Here is a 21,780-nt window from a genome sequence, read left to right as displayed (position 1 = left end):
GCCCACGGAGAATCGCGCGTGGGCCTATTTCAGCGGCCCCTGACCGGTGCCGCGGCGACCGCGTGGGCGCGATTGCCGCCGATTCTCCAGTCGGTGGAGAATTGCATCCCGGCGTCGGAGTGGCGTGGTGGGAATTTCCCGCGCTCCCGGCAATTCTCCGACCTGGCATGGGCTCGGAGAATCCTGCCCAGGGTGTCCTGCGAGAGAATGTATTGGAGTGCAGATAGTGAGATGAACCTTTCTTTCGATACATTTAAGGATGCTAGAAGAATAACGAGGATATAGGGCTGGAATCTCTAAGTCTTGTTCCCACCAGGACTGAATAGCAGGCAATTTGGGTTTCCATTGGGGCGCTATCCATTCCACGATTCAGGACATGCAAATGGGCCAGCATTCTGCCAGCGAGAATTGGCAGCAATGCCGGCCCAGTGGGTGGTGTAACCGCCTAGGCTGGAATTTGTACTAAAGAGCTTCATAGCTGGGGCTGCTTTTAAGCGTTCCACTCACCACACGCTCATTGTAGCCACGAAGATGGCTCAGAGAAAACCTGCCCCCTCGATTTCAGGAGTCCGAGGTAGACCCATTGCTTATTGCCAATAAGGCGAGGAGGGACATTGTAGCCATGAAGACAGCTCAGAGAATTCGTACCCCCCGCCTATTTTGGGAGTCCGAGGTAGAACTACTCAATGACAATGAGGAAAGGAAGGCCACCCTCTTTCCCTGGGTGGGCCGCATGCTCAAGCCCGCCCTCCTGAACAATGCCTGGGAGCTTGTGACAGAGGCAGTCAGTGCTGCCAGTCTCACCAGGAGGAGACAGCTCGTGATCCTGAGGAGTGGGGGTCACTGGTGAGGCTTCTGCGCTGAGCGGGGCAGAGTCCCAGGAAGGCTTCCAAAGATCTTGATGCATGTGTCCTATGTTTGGGGTGAGCCCTGCAAATCCCCTGCTTCCTCTGCAATGGGACAGAGCTTCTAAGGAGTGCCAACACCTGGTGGGCCACTAATGGAACATGGCCATGCCCATCCACTTGCCGATACCGCTGCGGTATGAGGGTTTCCAGCGGGTTGGTCTGGGTGGGCTCCCACATCACCAGAGGCTCTCTGAACATTTACAGGATGCACTGAGCAGTTAGCAGTGAGAACAGCCAGGAATTTGTTCGTAGCACCAAAAGGGTGGTTAAAATCCGCATACTGCATCGATGTCGGTATGAGCCAGGCCACCCCAGAGGGTGACACCCTGAGTCCACGGACTTTGGTCCAAGTCATTTTCCGCGGTTCCTCCCGGCCCAGGCAGGCACTCCCCAGCAAGCCCGACAATTATTGAGAGTTTGTTTTAGCCTCCTGCTCCTCAACAACCATGGCACACAGGCCCCGCTTGTAAATGCTTGCACTAATTCACGTGAATTGCCCACGTGACTGCCGCCTGAGTGGGGGAGCAACGCGGAGGGGTGGAGCATGAAATTTCCAACCCACTGATGATATTTAATTATATTTAAATCCATGCAAATAACATTTTTGCATGCAACTGCCAGCGCAGGGCAGAAATTTTGATACCGCCCCAGCGGGGGTCTGGAGCATTGCAACGGAATCGGCGCCAGAGGCAAATCGTGATTTTTCCATTGCCCGATCACAATTCCCGCTGCTGGCAACAGGAAGCGGAGAATTCAGGCCATTGTCATGTGAGAGTACCTTTAAGAAATGGGTGTTTACAAATGGGTGTGTATATAAATATCTGTAGTGAGAGTACCTTTAAGAAATGGGTGTTCACTACTGCAGTGATGTCAGAGAGTGGATGGAGCTGGGCTGTCTGTCAGCTTTTTACTTTCGTTTTAGGCCTCAAGGGTGTGTTTTAGTTTTGTGTTCAGAGCTGGTAGCTGCAGTCACAGCCAGAAGGTGTATTAGCGTCTCTCTCTGTAATCTTAAGACTGTAAATCAATCCTGGTGATTTAAAACTAATAACAGTAATGACTTTAACCTGATGTGCTACTGGTAAAAGGTGTTTTAGGTCTTATGGATGTTAAAAGGAAAGCTTAAAGGATTACTTAGTGTTGTATTCTTTGGGGGTTGCATTTAAATTAATGGTTGCTAAGAAGGTCACTGTATGTTTTAAAAAGGTTAACTTGAATTCATAGAATAGACATTGTATTGCTTTAAAAAATACTTTTTCATTTCTGCTCTACCACACCTGTAGAATGGGTTGTGTGCTCCCCATACCACAATCTAGTAAAAGTTGTGGGTCAGGTGAACTCCATGATACACTTTGGGGTTCTCGAAACCCTGGCCCATGACACCATAATCTGGCACACTTGCAGGAAAGAAAGAACAAGAGTGTGTGTTTATATGGGAATATGCCAAAATAAAATGAAGAGCAGCAATGATTGTCCATTTAGTTACACTGTTGCTATTAGAATCACAAAAGTGTAGTAGGCTGATGTGATTTTGATGAGTTAGCTGGAATACTTTTGCACTATTACACATTTTACTTGCAGAGAATCCCTACTCTGCAGAAGGAGGCCATTCAGCCTATCGGGTTTGCACTGACCAGGTTCCCACCCTATCCCTGCAACCTGAAGCCCACTTAACCGACAGATCCCTGGACACTAAGAGGCAATTTAGCACGGCCAATCCACCTAACCTGCTCATCTTTGGACTGTGGGAAGAAACCTGAGCACCGGGAGGAACTCCATGCAGACACGGGGAGAACGTGCAACCTCCACAGTCACCCAAGGCTGGAATTGAACCCAGATCCGTGGCACTGTGAGGCAGCAGTGCTAACCACGGCGCCACCATACCGCCCCTCGATAGTTATTGAGTTTACCCCTTTTGGAGTTTTAGACTGCAAAATGGAACTCTGGAATGCTGGTAGCTATGGCACTACATGTGCTGCTATGGTTAAAAAAAAAGGCATCCGCATCACACCTGCCGACTACGGACATGGACCATGCTGTGCACCATTTCATTAAAGGGCTTAGTTGTGGTGTTATTAGCATGCAAAAATATTTGCAGAGTGGCCAGATCGTGAGCTGCCATTTTTGACCTTGCTGTTGAACAGAGGTGAATATTCATTCAGTGAGGGTCCCCCCCCCCCCCCCCCCTCCCCCCACCAATGCTGCTAGTGGCTGTGAAGATGTCAGTGGCCCTGAATTTTTTTAATGCATCTTTGCAGGCTTGAACAAGCTGGATATCAAACATTTCTCTGCATGCGGGCGGTGACAGAGGCTCTGTAAACCCAGTCAGGGGACTTCATCGCCTTCTATCTTAACAGAGGGAAGCACGAGGATGCCCACATGTCTTTGCAGAGATGGCAAAGATAGCATCGACTACATATTTGTGGCTTTGCAGGTGCCACATCTCAACAGTGAGGTGTATTAAAAATGTGAAGGCTACCCCACACTCAAATGTGAAGTTATGAAAGCAGGAAGTGCTGAAAGTACTCAGCAGGTGTCGCAACATCTGTGGAGGGAGAAACAGTTCATGTTGGCCTTCCATCATTAGCCTGAAACATTAACTCTGTTTCTTTCTCCACAGATGCTGCGGGACATGCTCGGTATTTTCAGCCTTTTCTCTTTTTATTTCAGATTTCCAGCATTTGGAATATTTTGCTCTCGGCTTGATGTGCAGTTAGTTAGTGTGCAACCAGCACGTGTGCCCAGCACGTTATGCTGGCGGGTGTTTGTTTTTCTGGTGACATCCATGATTCGTTCATCCTGTGCCAGTCCACTGTTCGGGGACTCTTTTAGCAACCACACTGAATATTAGGGTAGCTTCTTGGCAACAAGGACTACCCACTCTACACCTGGCTGATGACCCCCCCCCTTCTGCAATCCAACCTTTCTTTCAATGGGCAAGATTACATATAGCATTGCAGGACACCCGCAAGCAACCGTGGACTAAGAAGGCCTTGTTTCAAACTATATCACTTCTTCATGTGTAATAAAAGTTCGGGCTGGCTGACAGGCAACTGGATGGCCACAAACAGAATGTCAGTGATGAGAACACTATTCTGTCATCCTGGGGACAGCAGGTCCATGTTCCACAGAGGCAATTGCCACTCTCTTGCGATAGCACTGAAGAATCTAGTAATCTGTTGGAGCACAAACTACTGGACTGCTGTGACAATCTGCAAGCCCCTTTCAGCACTGGCATCTGCAGCCATGGTGGCAGCAGTTTGAGCTGGTATAACACCAAGCTGAGATTTCATGGCCTTCGTCAGAGCTTCTACTGCAGCACCCAAATGTTGGGTAGCTTCTGCTTATGAAAACTGCAATGAAAACTGAGATATTGATCATCAAATGCTGCATCATGGTCAGTGTTCTCATAGAGTTGACCACCACTCCCATGTTGAAAAGGATGAGCTCCAAGCTCTGAAGTCCTGTGCCAGGTTGGATTCAGACCTCTCCATGGTCCCTGACAGTGGGAACAGGTTCTGTGGCAAGCCTGCCAATGCACCAAGCATTTCAGTATGGATATCCATCAGTCTTTTTATGTACCTGCAGCGCTGAAGTCTTCATCTGAATCCTCTGGAGCAGGACTTGCCTGTGACCTCACCCTCCAGGAAGTTGGCACCTGTTCTGTCTTTTCCATTCCTCAGGTTGCAGTGTCGTTGTGCCCATTAACTCAGCAAGTACAGATTCCACCTGTCTGCTAACCTCCAAAGTATGCGCTGCGCCAGAATTTGAATTAGAGGCAGTGAGAGTCAGATCAAGTCACTGTGTGCCTACAAGACCCCTGCATTATGCCTGGCCAGAAGGCAGTTCTTGGGTGTTTTTATGTATAGGCTGAATTTAATTCCTGCAGTGTGGAACCTGGAAGCAGACGTTGTCATTAAATGGAAGTGATGTGCCATGCCGACTGCAATCACATGGTGGCCAGCTAATTAATGCTCTGTTGGCATGGGGGCAATCCAATAAAACAAAACATTAGAGTACCCAATTTTTTTTTTCCAATTAAGAGGCAATTTAGCATGGCCAATCACTTACCTTGCACATCTTTGGGTTGTGGGGGTGAAACCCATGCAGACAAGGGGAGAATGTGCAAACTCCACACGGACAGTGACCCAGGGCTGGGATTGAACCTGGGTCCTCGGCATCGTGAGGCAGTCTTAATGTGTGGGGTTGCCTGAGCAACAGTGGAGAAACCCCCTTTGACTTTACAGATGACTCCTCAACCCCTCTGGTTGCACTGAAAACTCCTAAATCCCGAAGGCTCAATTGAGAACCCAAGAAGGGAACCATGATGCTGTTGCCAACATGCCACAGAGAAGGCATTGGATGGCACCATAGATTATCAATGCCTCCCTGCAGGTTCTCCTCAAAGCTGGGAAGAAGTACTGTTCTTTAGTAACGACAAGAATAGGCCCTCTGGTATGACCAGTGATGCCTGGACAGAGATAGTAGCAGAGGTCAGCAGCTGTGGGGTCCAACAATACTCATGGATACTGCAATTGGCAATGCAAGATGGTTCATCACATTGGGAGGGATTGACTAGGTAGGCCCTGGCATTGAGATGTATCTGATATACATTGATGCACCTGGATGACAGGCATCCAGCAATCTAAATAGCATCCTCCTTGCCTGTGAGAGGTGACATATGGAGGAGACATCCAGGACCCCCCATCAGGGGACAGAGGGATGTCAGCAGCATGTGTAGTCAGCTGATCTTTGTGTGGAGGATTACAGGGTCCTTCCTTCTGCCTGCAGGAGAAAAGGACCACAACACCAAGGAGAGGGTCAAGGCCAGTGGTGCTGAGCTGGACATTCATGGTCTGATGCCGAAAGAGGAGGAGGCTCTCAAACTGGCAGGAGTGGAAGATAGCTGGGAGACTGTGGGTAGTGAAGCTGAAGCTTCAATAGAAGAGAGTGAGGAGGCTTAGTGCTCATGTGTTCACTCCAGGACAAAAGGATATTCACAACAGGCATAGAAGGGACGTGCAAACCTTACACCTAACTGTTTATTTTCTCTCATGCAGATTTCCATGCTCTGGAAACATGAGCAGCTGCAGAGATTGGTGCACTGTGGCCCACCTCTGAGCAAGAGGACAAGGATTCCTCAAATAATGCAGTCTCACATCATTCCCCTGCACCCTCTAGCAGCAAAATATACTCACATCAGTTGAGATACTTTTGCTAGTAGATTCAGGGTCACCAGCTGGGAGGCCATGATCACAATCTCAAACCCCAGTTCCTCAGAGCAGGCCCACTGACTTCTGCCCTTGAGCTAGTGGCCTCCTGCCTCACTGTGGCAATGGCCTCCTCTCTCCTTTCCACCAATGATCCTAAGCATACTGAAGGCAGCCTTGTTATGGCTGACTACCACAGGTGAATCCGAGGTATCACCTGGATACCACCAGCTTAATGTGGTCAGGGATCTGGCTGCCTAAGGTCCCCATGTACCGCTCAATGAATTCAGAACACTACACTGAATCTCATTCAACCACACTTAAATTAGTTAATTACCTGCACAACTAGCACTATCGGTTTCTCCCTGCGGCAAAGCCGCTTTGGAGATTTGCTGCCGCTGATAGAATGGAGACCACTGGGCTTCCACTGCAGCAAATTGCACTCTGATTCTATGCCATCCTCCCCCACCTTGCAGCCCACTCGCACCAGCCATGACAATTTTTGCCCTATCAATGCAGAAGGGAAGGGTTGCGTAAGGAAATCAGGGGAAAGTTGGCAGTGCGTGGTTACACCATCCACAGGTTCTAGATCATAACGAAGTGCAGAATGTGGGTGAAATATGATTTACAAACATACAAAATGGACATGATGTGGAGATGCCGGCGTTGCATTGGGGTGAGCACAGTAAGAAGTCTTACAACACCAGGTTAAAGTCCAAGAGGTTTGTTTCAAATCACTAGCTTTCGGAGCACTGCTCCTTCCTCAGGTGAATGAAGAGGTATGTTCCAGAAACATATATATAGACAAAGTCAAAGGTGCAAGACGATACTTTGAATGCGAGCATTTGCAGGTATTTAAGTCTTTACAGATCTCGAGAGAGGGATTGCCATGGCAATCTCTGCAAGGGTACCACCATTACACGTGAGAACACCACCCACCAGGTATGTGGTACATACTCGTGCGACTCGGCCAACGTTGTCTACCTCATACGCTGCAGGAAAGGATGTCCCGAAGCGTGGTACATTGGTGAGACCATGCAGACGCTGCGACCATGGATGAACGGACATCGCGCGACAATTTCCAGACAGGAATGTTCCCTTCCAGTCGGGGAACACTTCAGCAGTCAAGGGCATTCAGCCTCTGATCTCCAGGTAAGCGTTCTCCAAGGCGGCCTTCAGGTCACGCGACAACGCAGAATCGCTGAGTAGAAACTTATAGCCAAGTTCCGCACACAAGAGTACGGCCTCAGCCGGGACCTTGGATTCATGTCGCATGACATTCACCCCCACCATCTGGCCTGGGCTTGCGAAATCCTACCAACTGTCCTGGCTTGAGATAATTCACACCTCTTTAACCTGGGGTTACCCCTCTCTCTGGATCTGTAAAGACTTAATTAACTGCAACGCATTCAAAGTATCGTCTTGCATATTTTACATTGTCTATATATATGTTTCTGGAACATACATCTTCATTCACTTGAGGAAGGAGCTGTGCTCCAAAAGCTAGTGATTTGAAACAAACCTGTTGGACTTTAACCTGGTGTTGTAAGACTTATTACCGTATACAAAATGGGAGCAGAGATGGGCCATTAGGCTACCCGAGCCTGCTTTGCCATTCAAAAGATGGCTGATCCGTTTGTCTTTTGAGTTCCACATTCCCATCTACCCTGATAACCTTTGATTCCTTTGTCTAACAAGAATCTATCTACCTCTGCCTTAAAAATATTCAGTGACCCACTTCTGTCGCCTTCTGAGGCAGAGAGTACCAAAGTCACACAACTCCTTGAGAGAAAACATTTCATCTCACCAAGTCACATGACGGCGACCCCTAATTTTAAAACAATGCTCCCCAGTTCTGGACTCACCCACAAGAGGAACACCCTTTCCGTGTCCACCTTGTCAAGACCATTCAGGACTATATATACTCAATCAAGGCACCACTCACTCTTCTGAACCTTTTCTGAACTGCCTCCAATGCATTTACATCTTTCCTTAAATGAGGAAACCAAGGCTGCACACACAGTATTTGAGAGGTGGCTTGATCAATGGTCAGCATAACATCCTTATTTTTATGTTCAATTATTCTCATGATAAAGGATAGCATTCCCTTAGTCTTCTTGATTACATGCTGTACCTGCATGCTAGCCTTTTGTGATTCATGTCCTAGAAACCCTAGGTCCCTCTGCACCTCGGAATTCTGCAGTTGTTCTCCGTTTAAGCAATTGTTGTTAGATGGATTGGCCATGATAAATTGCCCTTAGTTTCCAAAAAGGTTGGGTGGGGCTATTGAGTTACGGGGATAGGGTGGAGACGTGGGCTTAAATGGGGTGCTCTTTCCAAGGACCGGTGCAGACTCGATGGGCCGAGTGACCTTCTTCTCCACTGTACATTTTATGAATACACTTTTTTTTATTCTTCTATGTCAAAGTGAACAAGTTCACATTTTTCCACATTATACTCCATCTGCCAGTTTTTTCCGACTCACACATCCTGGGAGGGGTTCTCCGGTCTCCGACTCCGAAATTGAGTTCGGCGATTGGCCGGAGAATCCCCGTTGATGCCAAAATCAGGGTCGGCACCGCTTTTGCGGTGCTCCGCCGTTCCAAGATGGCGTACTCTAGAAGTACGCCGCAAGCCGTATGGATGGCCTCAGGATGCTACCTGAGGCCCTCCCCCAATGCTCCGCCCCCGACTGGCCGAGTTCCCGACAGCGAGGGTCACTCATGCTATTTTTTCCGGGAACTCTGCGTGGCGGCTGCGGACTGAGTCCAGCGCCGCCACAATTGGAGGAGGGCCGATCCACGGGAAGAGGGTGCTTTGGCAGGGGCTGGGGGCACTGGTGGGGGATGGTCTGGGGGTGGCGAGCTTGGCCAAAGGGGGACACTATTTGGCAGGCCAAGTCTGCGCGTGGCCGGCGTCATGTTGCACGGCGCGGCCGCTGCATGCCACTGCCGTGCGCATACGCGGCCGTGGACCTGGCAATTCTCCGGCCGTATCGCCAGCTAGAGCCCAGCGCTCTACGCTGCGTGCCTGCTAGCCCCCCACCAGACAGAGGATCGGTGGTTGTTTTGCGCCAATTTGTCGGTCGTAAAATGGCACCGTTCCCACACCAGGGTCAGGACGATGAATCCATCGCCGAATGCAGCCCCCTGTCTTTAATAAGGACAAGGGGAGACCACACCGAGTAAAATAAAGAACTAGTTTATTTACAATAACACTGTGTACACTACGCGGAGATCCCTACCGGGTTTCTTCTCTGGTCGATGCCTTACTGACCAACCTTTTATACAATGGTTAATAGGGTTACCCTGCCCCTCAGCGAGGAAGCTCGTACTCCGTGAAGGCCATGGGGAAGTTAATTATTCACACCCCGTAAGTCCTGTGTGGGACATTACACTATCTATACCCGTCTGCAAACACTTTGGGGGGGATTTTCTGGCCGTTCTTGCAAATGGGGTCTTCCGTTTCCGCTGACACCTAACTCACATCATGGTTTCCAAACAGCGTGGGGTGGATTCAGAGGGAAATCCCATTGACAATGGTAGGACCAGAAGATCCCATGGCTGGCCCACGGCGGACCACCTCTTGTCGCCAAGAAACAAGCCACGGAGGTGTGCGGAAAATCCCCCCTTTTGTCTTCACAGCATGCTTTCTGACCTATCTTTGTGTCATCTGCATATTTAGCTATCATACCTTCGCTTCCCTCATCTAAGTTATTGATGTAAATTGTAAAATATTGAGGCTTGACCACAGACCAGATTTGAGCAGGTGCATTAGGAGGAATATACCATCATCCTTGATGGTTTCAACAAAACTGCTTTGTACATTCTCTGTGACGGATGCTCTGATTAGTCTCCTGATTGGGAGTGAGTAGATGCAGTCATGCCTGCCTCATGCCATTTAGCTGCTACTATTAATGACAGGCCACCTTGGTCCTGCAAAAAAAGAGAGATTTGTCAGTGAGTTTGGTGCCATGCTTTTGGGTGATATGCCTACCACAGTTGAATAGTTGACAGTGTGCACAAGATTAGAGATGTGTGCGTGCTTTCCAACAGTGCTAAATGCTGAGGGTGAGGTGAAACATATGAATGTGAGAATTGAGTTGTGGTTAGTAGAAATTATTGGAAGGTGAGTGAAAGGGCTGTGGTGAATGGAGCAGCATATGAGGCTATACATCAATTATTTAGATGTAAATGTAGAGAATGTGATTAAGAAGTTTGCAAATGATAGAAATATTTTCCATGTGCTTGTTAGTGAGTAAGTAAGCTGGAGAATGCAGAAAGGTATCAGTGAATTTGTCAGGTTGCAGAAAATTGGCAAATGGAATTAATGAGAACATTCATTTGGGGATGGCAAATAAGGCAAGGTAACACACAATTAATGATAGGATACTGAAACGTATAAACAATTAAATGACCTTGGTATGCATCTCCACAGATCTCGAAGGGTAACAGGACCGGATAGCTAAGGACATAAGAGGTGTAAAGTGATGCTTTAGATGAGGCATAGAAGGTAAGAGCTGGAGAACTATGCTAGACTTGTCTATAGCGTTATTTAGGCTACAGCTAGAGTCCAGCATACAGTTCTTATCAGTATATTAAACAGGATGGAATCGCAGTAGAAAGGCTCCAGTGAAGATTTATGTTGCTGTTTCCAAGAATGGAGACTTTTCACTGAGGGTAGAACTGAATAGCCTGGGGTTGTTTTCTTTGGAACAGAGGAAGCTGAGGGGATTTTATTGAAGTGTATGAAATTATGAGGGACCTCAATAGGGTAGATAGGAAGGAGCTATTTCTCTTTGAAGAGGGGTCAACAACAAGGGGGCATAGATTGAACATAATTGGTAGAATGATTAGAGGGAAATTGAGAATAAACCTACTCATGCAGAGATTTATGGGTTTCTCAAACTCACTGCCTGATACCAAGAGTTGGAAAATGAGATTGGACTGAATAGATCCTTTTCAACTGACAAAGGCATGATGGGCTGAATGGCCTATTTCTGTGCCTTACATTTTCTCTGTAATATGTTTCCAGTGGTGCAGTTGGTTGGTTGTAGCATGTGAGGATGAAATCGCTGACATTGACTATTCGTGAGAGGTTATTAAAATGTTTTTTGGCACTACATTCAGGACCTTGAAGCTAGACTGTTTGCATTGACCCCTCCGGTGATCTGCCTCCAATATGTTTTTAGCAATTGTCTAGGGGCCCACTTGGGAAGTGAAATTCACTCTTCCTGTCCACCTCTTGCACCGAGGCCTCTTGTGCGGCATCCAAAATACTTGTGGCATGATTTCTGGCCTGTTGCGCCATTTTTTTTGAGATCTGTAGGTCTTCCACTCTCAGGGCATTTTCAGCAGTTGCTGCAGTCACCCAGACTGCACCTCATCTTTTAAGAGCTGAAGTCTGGCTTTAAATAGTGCAGGCTAGCTTTAAGTGCTAGCACAAACTTGGGCATCCTGCTGTGGTGTACATCCACTCAGCAACATGTTCAGCACAGGGATGCATGCCACAATCATTATAATTAGCAGAGGGCATGACGTTTGCCTACCGCCTGCATCACTTTGAATGGACATAGAGCAATCACATATCACAATACTTGTATTTCAGAGCTGTCCAATTTAGCTCCCTTAGAGTCAGTAATCAGCATTATTAAATTGAGTGATGTCTGTTTGTACATCTTATAAGAACCCATCGTCTTCGTCATGTCTGTTACAATTGTTTTGAAGGAAGCTACATCGACAGTTAGTCTTTATAAAGAGAAGTTAAACAGGAAATAGTATCTGGGAACAAATACCATTTGCAAGGCACAGATACCAGGGGCGTCATTCTCCGACCCCCCGCCGGGTCGGAGAATTGCCGGGGGCTGGCGTGAATCCCGCCCCCGCTGGTTGCCGAATTCTCTGGCACCGGAGATTTGGCGGGGGCGGGAATCGCACCACGCCGGTTGGCGGCCCCCCCCCCCCCCGCGATTCTCCGGCCCGGATGGGCCGAAGTCCCGCTGTTAGGATGCCTGTCCCGCCGGCGTGGATTAAACCACCTCTCTTACCGGCGGGTCAAGGCAGCGCGGGCGGGCTCCGGGTTCCTGGGGGGGCGCGGGGCGATCTGGCCCCTGGGGGGGCCCCCACGGTGGCCTGGCCCGCGATCAGGGTCCACCGATCCACGGGCGGGCCTGTGCCGTGGGGGCACTCTTTTCCTTCCGCCTTCGCCACGGTCTCCACCATGGCGGAGGCGGAAGAGACTCCCTCCACAGCGCATACGCGGGGATGCCGTGAGCGGCCGCTAACACTCCCGCGCATGTGCCGCCCGGCAATGTCATTTCCGCGCCAGCTGGCGGGGCAGCAAAGGCCTTTCCCGCCAGCTGGCGGGGCGGAAATCAGTCCGGCGCGGGCCTAGCCCCTCAAGGTTAGGGCTGGGCCCCCCAAGATGCGGAGGATTCCGCACCTTTGGGGCGGCGCGATGCCCGACTGATTTGCGCCGTTTTTGGTTCCGGTCGGCGGACATCGCGCCGATACCGGAGAATTTCGCCCCAGGTTATACTATCAATGCCTAATTTAAAGTTGAACCAATTTACCTCTTGGGTTGTATATGACTAGGTTTGTCTTTTGTCTTTCAGAGTTTGGGTTCAGCAGACAAGAAAGAATCACTTCAAAAAAGGTATGAAAATTCAAAAGAAGTTATATTGGGACATCTCAGCCGTTGAACAAGCCTGGAAAATCAGAACTCTTTATTTGTATTGGTTTTTTTGACAAAATTTCCACACTTTTGTTGGTTGAGGTGCAATACAAAACATGCTTTTTATTACAGTGGCAAGGTTCTTGTAGGTGCACGCTCAATTATATATAGTGTGTGTGGTATTGGTTATTACTGTGAACAAAAGATGATAATCAATTCTCATTTGGAAATACACTGTCCATTTTCAATTTCTTGTCATTTTAATAATTAAATATGGGGCAGAAAATGTGTGGTTTTCAATTGTTTTGTGAAAAAAGTACTTTTGTGCACTTGTATGAATGGACTCTACACATGTGAAAGTAGACTTAAACGCATTGGTTTCTTAAATTCCTTGCCTGGCATGATTTTAGACTGGGAATAAGGTCCCGCTGTTCAGGGTTTGGGTGGAGAAGGAGGATAAGATAGTGGGGTTTGTTTGACACGGATTTGTGCAGTGTTTAGCCCTGAGGGTGTTTCAGAGGCTTGTTCATGAATTGATCCTTGGTTGAGGCAGAGGCTGCCCACTGATCTGTCAATCAAAATTACGACTGTGACATGAGATTGTATTTCTTGCGCCTGATGTTTTTTTTAAATGTGTGCCTTGCCTTTGTTGTGAATGGGAGGAGGTCATCCCGGAAAATTTGTTATTACAAGGATCCACCTTCTCACATTAGCATAAAATGTTTGAAATACAAAATGATCATACTCCAACCAACTAACTTTTAATTTTATGTCATGTCCAGAATTATGCTAGGCAGCTGGCTTACAATTAAGACAAGCTGCAGTCTTAAGCTGAACTTAGCATTGCAGAATGATTATAAGTTAAAAAATTCAACAAAGACAAAAATTCACAAATCTTAATATGTATTCTTACAAATGTACAGCATTAAGTAGTATTATGGACTTTTAAAGTAGGATGCACACACAAGCCTGGTTATAACCCAGCAGCGAAGTACAGCAGGATTGCTACATGTCAATGCTGCCTTCTTCAGATGAAACATTATTGTTAAATCCTGTCTTCTTGCGGTTCATGTAAATGTTAAAATCCTTTCGAAGAAAAACAGGGACTTCGCCGAGTGTACTGGCCAACATACTTCCAGCCCAGAGCATCAAAACTAAATTCACTAGTCTTTCATCTAATTGCTGTTTGCAGGCTGTTACTGTGAATGGCTGCCATTTTTTGTCAATGCAAAAATAGTCCCGGCTCTTCAAAATAAAGCTGAGTACCTGCAAATTGTAACTGAAGTGCTTTGAAATGTTTTGACTTGAAAGTTGTTAAATAAATGTCAGTATTATTATATTAGTTTGGACTCTGGGCATTGATGCAAGTCGGCATAGGCCTTGGTACTGAGATTGGGCGTGATTTCATGGCCGCGTTGCACTTAAGCGAAAGCGCGACAAGGCCGTTAAATCATGGGAGAGGCCAATTTTGAGAACCATGCCAGGCGCTGATCTGTTTGCGATCTAACTAGCCTGCTCCCGTTGGCGAAATCAGGATCCTGCCGAAGCCTAGCGAGAAACCAATAATCACCACTTACGCCCAATTTCCATACAATTAACAGGAGCGACCCTCTATCTAACAGCCCTCCGTGATCTAAGGGCCTCCCCAGCAAGTGGTCACACAGGCGCCGATTTGTAATCCTTTTTAAAAACGTGAAGCTGGCGGAAAAGCTGCTGCAGGGACCTGAAGAGTTGAGTAGCCATTTTCACTCGCAGGCAAAGAGCCCGGGGCACTGGGATTGCTGCCCCAGTGCTCGGATATGGGTGGGGTTGCGGATCAGGGGGATGGCCAGCCATGGCCTGGGCTGTGCAGTAGGATGCTGGGTGTGGGGTGGGAATGGTGTCTCAGTGCCTACAGGTCTGCCATGCCAACTCCTGAACTATGTGGTCCCTTTACAGGGGCAACTCCAGCCCACATGCCCCACCGACCGCCCACTGCCCACGGAGGCCTCAGGCCGCATGGCTAAAGGCTATTGACAGTTCTGGTTAAGTGAGCCCCGCCGTGCCACCCTGTTCCGGCTGCTGACCCCATGACATGCCACTGTCAGTGGGATGGGTTTCGGGGACTGGTTGGCCACCGCCACCACTCGTTAGTGTGGCTCTGGGTTGTTGCCCATTGGGACCTGGGGTTCACCTCTGGACAGAGGGGCAGTTGGATTGAGTCCCGGCTGGCCCTGCATCATACGGCTCTGCCAGCCCTGGCGGCTCCCCAATGTCTACAGCATAGTGTCGACGCCCTCGGCGATGCTCCTCAGTGACTGGGACATGCTCTGGAGCACCCCGGCAATGCCCACTTGCGGCCAGGACACGGCCCCCATTGACCAGGACATGCTGTGCAGCGTCTCAGCTTTGCCCAAATAGGATTGGGAGACCTCCCCTTGCAATCAGGACATGCTCTGGAGGGCCTTGGCAATGCCCACCTGAGACTGGTACATGCCCTGCAGCGCCTCATCAAGGTCCGCCTGGCATTGGCTCACATCCCCCAATGTCTGGCAAACACTATGGAGATGCTCAGCCATGGCCGTCACCAATTGAGCCATGCCTTGGACACCTCTACTCATGCTGCCGATGCCGAGCACCAGGCTCTCCACTGCGGTCGCCACCCTAGCAGTGTTGGCCTTGGTGCACGCATTATCGGTGCCATCTCCTGCGCCCGTAGCCTCTAGGACTCCTCCATTCGGCTATGGACCTGCTGGAGGGGCGCTGACATCTCCCTCTGAATATCACATTGGTGTCTGCATCAACTCCTGGAAAATCAGGTCCAGAGGCTCAGCATCTGACTGGGGCCCAACTGGGTCCTGGGATCCAGCAGACCTCCGACTGCTGTCTCTCTTGGGCGTATTTGCCTCCACCTGATGTGCATCAGCAACTGTGTGGTGTTCACCAGAATGTGCCCCAGGTGTTCTCATGGGAGGTAGGGGGTGAAACCACCCTGGATGGGCCAGCACCGACGGATGAGGATCCTGCAGGAGAATGTGGTCAGTGGGCGGGATGTGTCATACTGTATGGTATTAACAACTCACGTGTGACAGTGCATCTGGGTGGGGCCTGGCGGACCCTCAACTCCGGGCCATACGCCAACCTCTACATTGGTGACGGATCTATCCTCGGCCACCCCAAGACCCCCAGGGCCTATTCGTTGTAGGGAGTGAGGACTCTGTCCTGCACCCCACTGCCTCTCTGGGCCCTGTCCTGTCTGTTGTGGGCCAACGTCTCCTACGGGACACAGAGGGGGCATTGTTAGCCGCATTGTTAGGTGTGTGTGGTGGAGCCCAGGGTGAGCTGGGGTGTTGGAGGGAAATGGGAAGGATGGGGTGTAGGAGGGGGAATGGGGATATGGGGGGGCAGCATGGGCAGCACTCCTGGACATGGGTTGGCTGGGGCACATAATGGTGCTGGGTGGGGCGGTGCCAGGCACATTCTTGTGGGGGAGGGGCGGGTCGCGGGTCTAGTGCCAACCCACTCGTACTGCCCGATAGAGATAGTTGATCTTCTTCCGGCACTGGATGCCGATCCTCCTGGTCACACTCCCTGAGCTGATGACAGCTTGGTAGGAAGTGGCAGCAGCCATCAGCTCAATGAGCGTGGCTGATCCTCCAAGACCGTTGGGGGAACAGGGCATTCCATCTGGCCTCGGCTGCGTCCAATAATCTGCCCAGGTCGTCATCATCGAATCATGGGGCTGGTCTTCTCTGAGGCATGGCTGCGAGTTGTGCAGGTGCAGTTTAAGTGCTGCTCTCCCTTGTTCGGGGGGGTCTGGTGATCACGGTCCTGGTGAATTAGCCGGCAGGACCATCATTTGCAGCGTGAAACCCGTGGGACCTTGTTAAGTGGACCAATTGACATTTTACAATGGTGACGGCTTCACGGACCGAGCGTCGGGAAGCTCACGGCAATTCTGGATCACTACCACACTAAGAAACCTTTCCATTAAATCGTGCCCATTAATTATTTTCTGTGTTGGGGCTTTTCTCTTTGGCAGGTGAAGCTATGTTCGTCCTGTCTCTCTTTCCCTATCCAAGAGATGAACCAGTGGTTTGTTAATCAAGTAATTTATAATTCTGCCTGCTCTTGAACACCATCCCCCTGCACCCCCCCCCCCCCCCCAACCACCCTGCATCACCTTAATCAGAATCAAGCCTACATTTATCAATGTAACACATTCTCACAACGTGCCATGGGCCAGTCTGCCCCCTTATACAATTGAATAAAAGTTGAAGGTGATTGAGACAGTAGAGTAATTCAAAGCAAAGAGATATTCCAAGTTAACACTGCAATCTTCAGGCAATGGCAGGCATTCACAACTGCAGTAGTGGTCTATGTTTGGAGTACCTCTGTTGTGGTCGTATGAACTATTTAGATTTAATAACAAGCTGACTAAGCTCTCAGGAGCCTGGATAAGTAGAGGTCTGTGATTGTTAGTTGTAGGGTCTCTGGAGAGGGCTGAGTTGAAAGGTCAAAGATCCCAGGTTTGAATCCTGGTCTGTGCTCTGTTAGTTGATACACCCATCCAAAAAAGCTCAAGTTTCCCCTGTGTATTTGGTACCTGCTATGCAGAACAACACATAATTAGTTCTACGTCAGGAACAGACAGATCACTGTTTCACTAATGGAATGCATTCAAACCACTTGTTACTCTTATTAAATTATCTCCTGGCTGTAAGGTACAGTGAGAGCCCACAGTTTCAAACTTCTTGACGCCAACCAACTTCTTGTCTGATTGTTGAATATAACATTGCATTGAATAAAAACACATCTAACTTCCTCTAACTAAATTGATTTTTAAAAAATACAATAGATGAGGATGTCTGGATTTGACATTCCTTGCTGAATAATTGTATTCAAAAGAGTTTGGAGATCATTTAAAAAAAAAAGAATATTTAATAAGAAGGAGCCAGCTCACCTTCCCTTTCCCTGCTGATTTATTGGAACCACATCATTATAATTCTATCTTTTGTCACTTTCCCTCTGGCTGTGTTGCATAACACCTTCACAGTACGCTCAGAGCTGATATTAGCCGGCTTGACATTTGATTAAATTATTTTGGGTTTGCGGATCCTGTGAGACCTTTTTTAATTTTGCCAGGAGTAATTGGAAAAGCAGATAGGGTATTTCATCCGTAAAGGCAAGTCTGCAATGATGAGTAACAGTGGCATAATACAACTAAGCATCAGAATCATGTGTTAAGCAAGTATGTTAGCTGACAATAGCACTTGTCTTATTGTCCATCTCCATGGTGGATGTAAATTTAAAGTGGCACAGGAAAGATAATCCTGAATATTACTTTAAATTAAACTGTTACCATAGAACCCCAGGATACCGGTTTTAAATAGATAAGGGTACTTTTAAGAAAGATATTAAATATGTTTTGAAGGAGAAATCTGTGGAATAAACTTTAAGTTCAAGAAATTAAGACAAATGCTCTGGAATCAGTTAGACACTGCTACAACAACCACAGAATATATGTATATTTACATAGCATCTTTTATATAATAAAACATCTTATGATGTATCACAGGAGCACTATAAAACAAAATATGACACCAAACCACAAAAGGAGATATTAGGTCAGATATCCAAAAGCTTGGTCAAAAAGGAAAGTTCTAATGAGCGTCTTGAAGGAAGAAAGCGAGGTAGAGAGGCACCTTGAGCCATCTCCATTATTCAGTACTTATTATTTTCTACCTCAGCTCCACATTCCTGCCCTCTCCCCATATATCCATCGATTCACTGAGAGACCAAGAATCTGTCTACCTCAGCCTTAAATAGACAAAACAATGGAGCATCCACAATCATTTGGGGTAGATAATTCCAAAGATTCACAGTTGTCTGAGTGAAGAGATTTCACGTTATCTCACTCCTAAATGGTCAATCCCTTATCCTGAGGCTGTGCCCCCATTTCATAGGCTCCCTAGTCAGGAGAAAGTACTTCTTAGTGTCTACCCTGTCAAGCCTCTTCAGAATATTGTATGCTTCATTGGGATCATCTCTCATTCTTCTGAAGTCCAGAGGGTACTGACCCAATTTACTCAGCCTTTCATGATAGGACACCAGTCTGATCCCAGTAAACAATGTAGTTAACCTGCATTGCGTGTACATCCTCCTTTTGATACTTTGAAACAAAGACCAAGACTGTGCATAGTACTCCAGGGCTGGCATCACCATACAAATTCTCAATACTTCCTCTTCTTGTGTTCCAATCCCCTGGTAATAAAGACAAACCTTCCATATGCCTCCCTAATTGCTTCCTGTACCCATGTACTAATTTTCTGCATTCATTCTTTAAGTACACCCAAGTCTCTCTGAACTTCAACAATTAGATGTTTCACACCTTTTAAAAAATATTCTGCCTTTTTGTTGCTCCTACAAAAATGAATAACCTCAGACTTCTCCACATTCCTCACATGCTCCAGCGGGATTCTCCGCCCGCCACGCCACATTTCTGCCCCAACCGGCCGGCGGGATTCTCCGTTACGCTGGCCGGTCAATGGGGTTTCCCATTGTGGGGCAGCCTCACGTTGTCGGGAAACCCCCGGGCGCCGGCAGAACGGGGAATCATGCCAGCGGAGAATCCCGGCCTCCATCTGCCACCTTGTTGCCCTCTCGCTTAACCTGTCTATATCGCATTGTATCCTTTTAGGATATCTTCTACAATCTATTCCCATCTATCTTTGTATCGTCAGCAAACTTGGATATATTACTCTTAGTTTCTTTGTATGTCATTAATATAGGGTGTAATTTCCCGGTCACATTCCGCCGGAATCAGGATGGGGCACGGTCGGTAGATCCCGCGAGAGGCCTCTTCCGAGATTCGCGACAGTTGTTACGCCCTGCAAGATCTAACGAGATCTCGTGAGACATCGCGATCTGGGGCGGGATCCAGACATGCATGCTCGCTTAACTATGCTGACGTCTGATCAAACCGGCACCCAGGATCTACCAGCCTTGCCATGGAGACCCCAGCTGGGTGCCGTTTCACACTGGTCCCCACAAACGGGGACCAGGCAGAACGGCACTTTGGGGAAGGTCTACCAAGCAATGTGAAACCCCCGACTGGATTTTCCCAAATGGGGCTATGTCCCCACTCCGGCGTAAAAGCCCTGTCGTTGCACTCCGGAGTTTCCTCAAAAAAAGATAAACCGATTCCCTTACCTTCAGGCGGCTGGCAGGGACCCGGAGTGATTCACGCACTTTCGGTTTCGAGGCCGCGCATGCGCACGGCGGCAGCCTCCAGCGGCCGCACCGAGCGCCATGCCGGATTTGGACTGTGGAGGCAGCTCCGATATGTAGGCCCCTCCAATCGGCCGCGCGCACTTGCATTGGACCGGCCCGATATGTCCACCGGCCGGCCATAAGGCCCCCTCACCGGTGCCTGATCCCCCTACCCCCCACCAGGGCAGCTGTGGACTGTTGCCGCAGCCGCCACGCGCCTCTCCCAAACAACAATAGGTAGTTGGAACAACGGCATCAGGAACTCGGCCGGCTGGGAGCGGAGGATCGCTGGGCGGGCCTCTGGCAATGGCCCCACAGCCGCACTGAGTAAATCGTGGAAACGCCGATTCTCGGGTCCCTGAGACTCGCTGGAGTGGCGCCGGCCCGATTTCGGCTCAAAAGTTGGTTCTCCGCCCCCGCGCCAAACGTGATTTTGGCACGGGGCTGCGGAGAACCCAGCCCAGGGAGCGGGATTCTCTGGTGCGGAACGACCCCGCCGGCAGCGGGATTGTCTGTTCCCCCAGCCAGCCAATGGGGTTTCCCATTGTGAGCAGCCTCACGCCATCGGGAAATCCCAAAGCGTGGGTGCGCTGCCGGTGAAACGGAGAATCCCACCAGTGGAGAATCCAGCCCAGGGTTTTAGACTGGGAGGTTTAATGCAAGTACCTGGTACTAGATGAACAAACTTTGTTTATAATGTTAGGGAACCAGAAGAATGGACTTGGATTTGAGACAGGGTACTGTAGAGTTAAGCTATTATGGCAGTTAGGCTACCAGAGGAACAGGCTTGGCTAGAGATATAGTAGCACTTTGAACTATTATGAAAGTAAAGGTACAGTAAAGATGAATGGGCTTGGACAGGGGAGCTAGTGTGTGAGAGGAATTTCTTTGGATTGGAGTGTTAAGACACTTAAAAAATAAATATCAAAGGGAGGGCGGGACTACCAGATGGGCAAAGGTCAGTGGGAAGATTAATAAACTAGAGAAACAGGGTCTTGTGATAGAAACATGTGCAAAGAGACCGACTTTAGTAAGATGTTGCAGACTCCAATCAAACAAGAGGTTTGGAAATTCATTAACTGCAGGGATCTGGTGAGTTAGCTTTAATTAAATAACAGCACTGGCCTATTGTGACGCAAACACTTTGAACACATACAGTACAATGATTTTTGCACCCATACAAATTACCACATTGTGGATTTCCTTGTGAACGATTCTTTTGTGCCTCAGTGACAGCCCTGGCAATTTTACCTTTGTACAGTGTACCAATTTAATGAGACATGACACATTGTCAGCCAGTTTCTAGCAGCCCGAAACCTCAGCTGCATAAATTGCACTGACATCTGCAGAAAAGGACTGGTGCAATTGGCTGTTGTATCACTTTTCATTCTCATGGCATCATTCCTAGCAACAGTGGCTTAAGACAAAGCAGCTCTTCTGACGGTGTGCATTAAAGGAGATTGGGTATTTCCTGTTATATTTCCCCGTTTCTGTGGGGCTCTTCCACTCTCTCTGGGAAGACAATGGGCAGAATTCTCCCATGTCCCCACCAGTAGGTTCAATGGAGGAGAGAATTTGGAGTAAGCGTAAAAACACACACAGTATCTTCCGCTGGTGCCAACCATGGTGATCGGGAAACCCGCTGAAGTTCGGTGTGAGACTTATTTGCATCCCGTTAATGGGATAGGCATATTTATGCCACCAACCCAACAGAGACACTCACCCATCGATCCAACCTGAAC

The 21,780-nt window shown here is 48.5% G+C and overlaps 1 protein-coding gene across 6 annotated transcripts in view; it reads left to right on the top strand.

Annotated features, from left to right (window-relative positions):
• Positions 1-21,780, top strand: part of LOC140394261 (ankyrin-repeat and fibronectin type III domain-containing 1-like) — a 1,262,745-nt gene that overhangs the window by 831,546 nt on the left and 409,419 nt on the right. For all 6 annotated transcript variants that reach the window (XM_072481308.1, XM_072481309.1, XM_072481306.1 and 3 more), the window contains one exon: positions 12,729-12,769. In XM_072481308.1, coding sequence (XP_072337409.1) covers positions 12,729-12,769 — 41 coding nt within the window. The remainder of the gene's footprint in view (positions 1-12,728; positions 12,770-21,780) is intronic.

Source organism: Scyliorhinus torazame, chromosome 17, assembly GCF_047496885.1.
Source record: "Scyliorhinus torazame isolate Kashiwa2021f chromosome 17, sScyTor2.1, whole genome shotgun sequence".
Classification (NCBI taxonomy): Eukaryota; Metazoa; Chordata; class Chondrichthyes; order Carcharhiniformes; family Scyliorhinidae; genus Scyliorhinus; species Scyliorhinus torazame.
Note: the sequence above shows the minus strand (reverse complement) of the source record. Positions and strands in the feature narration are given on the sequence as shown.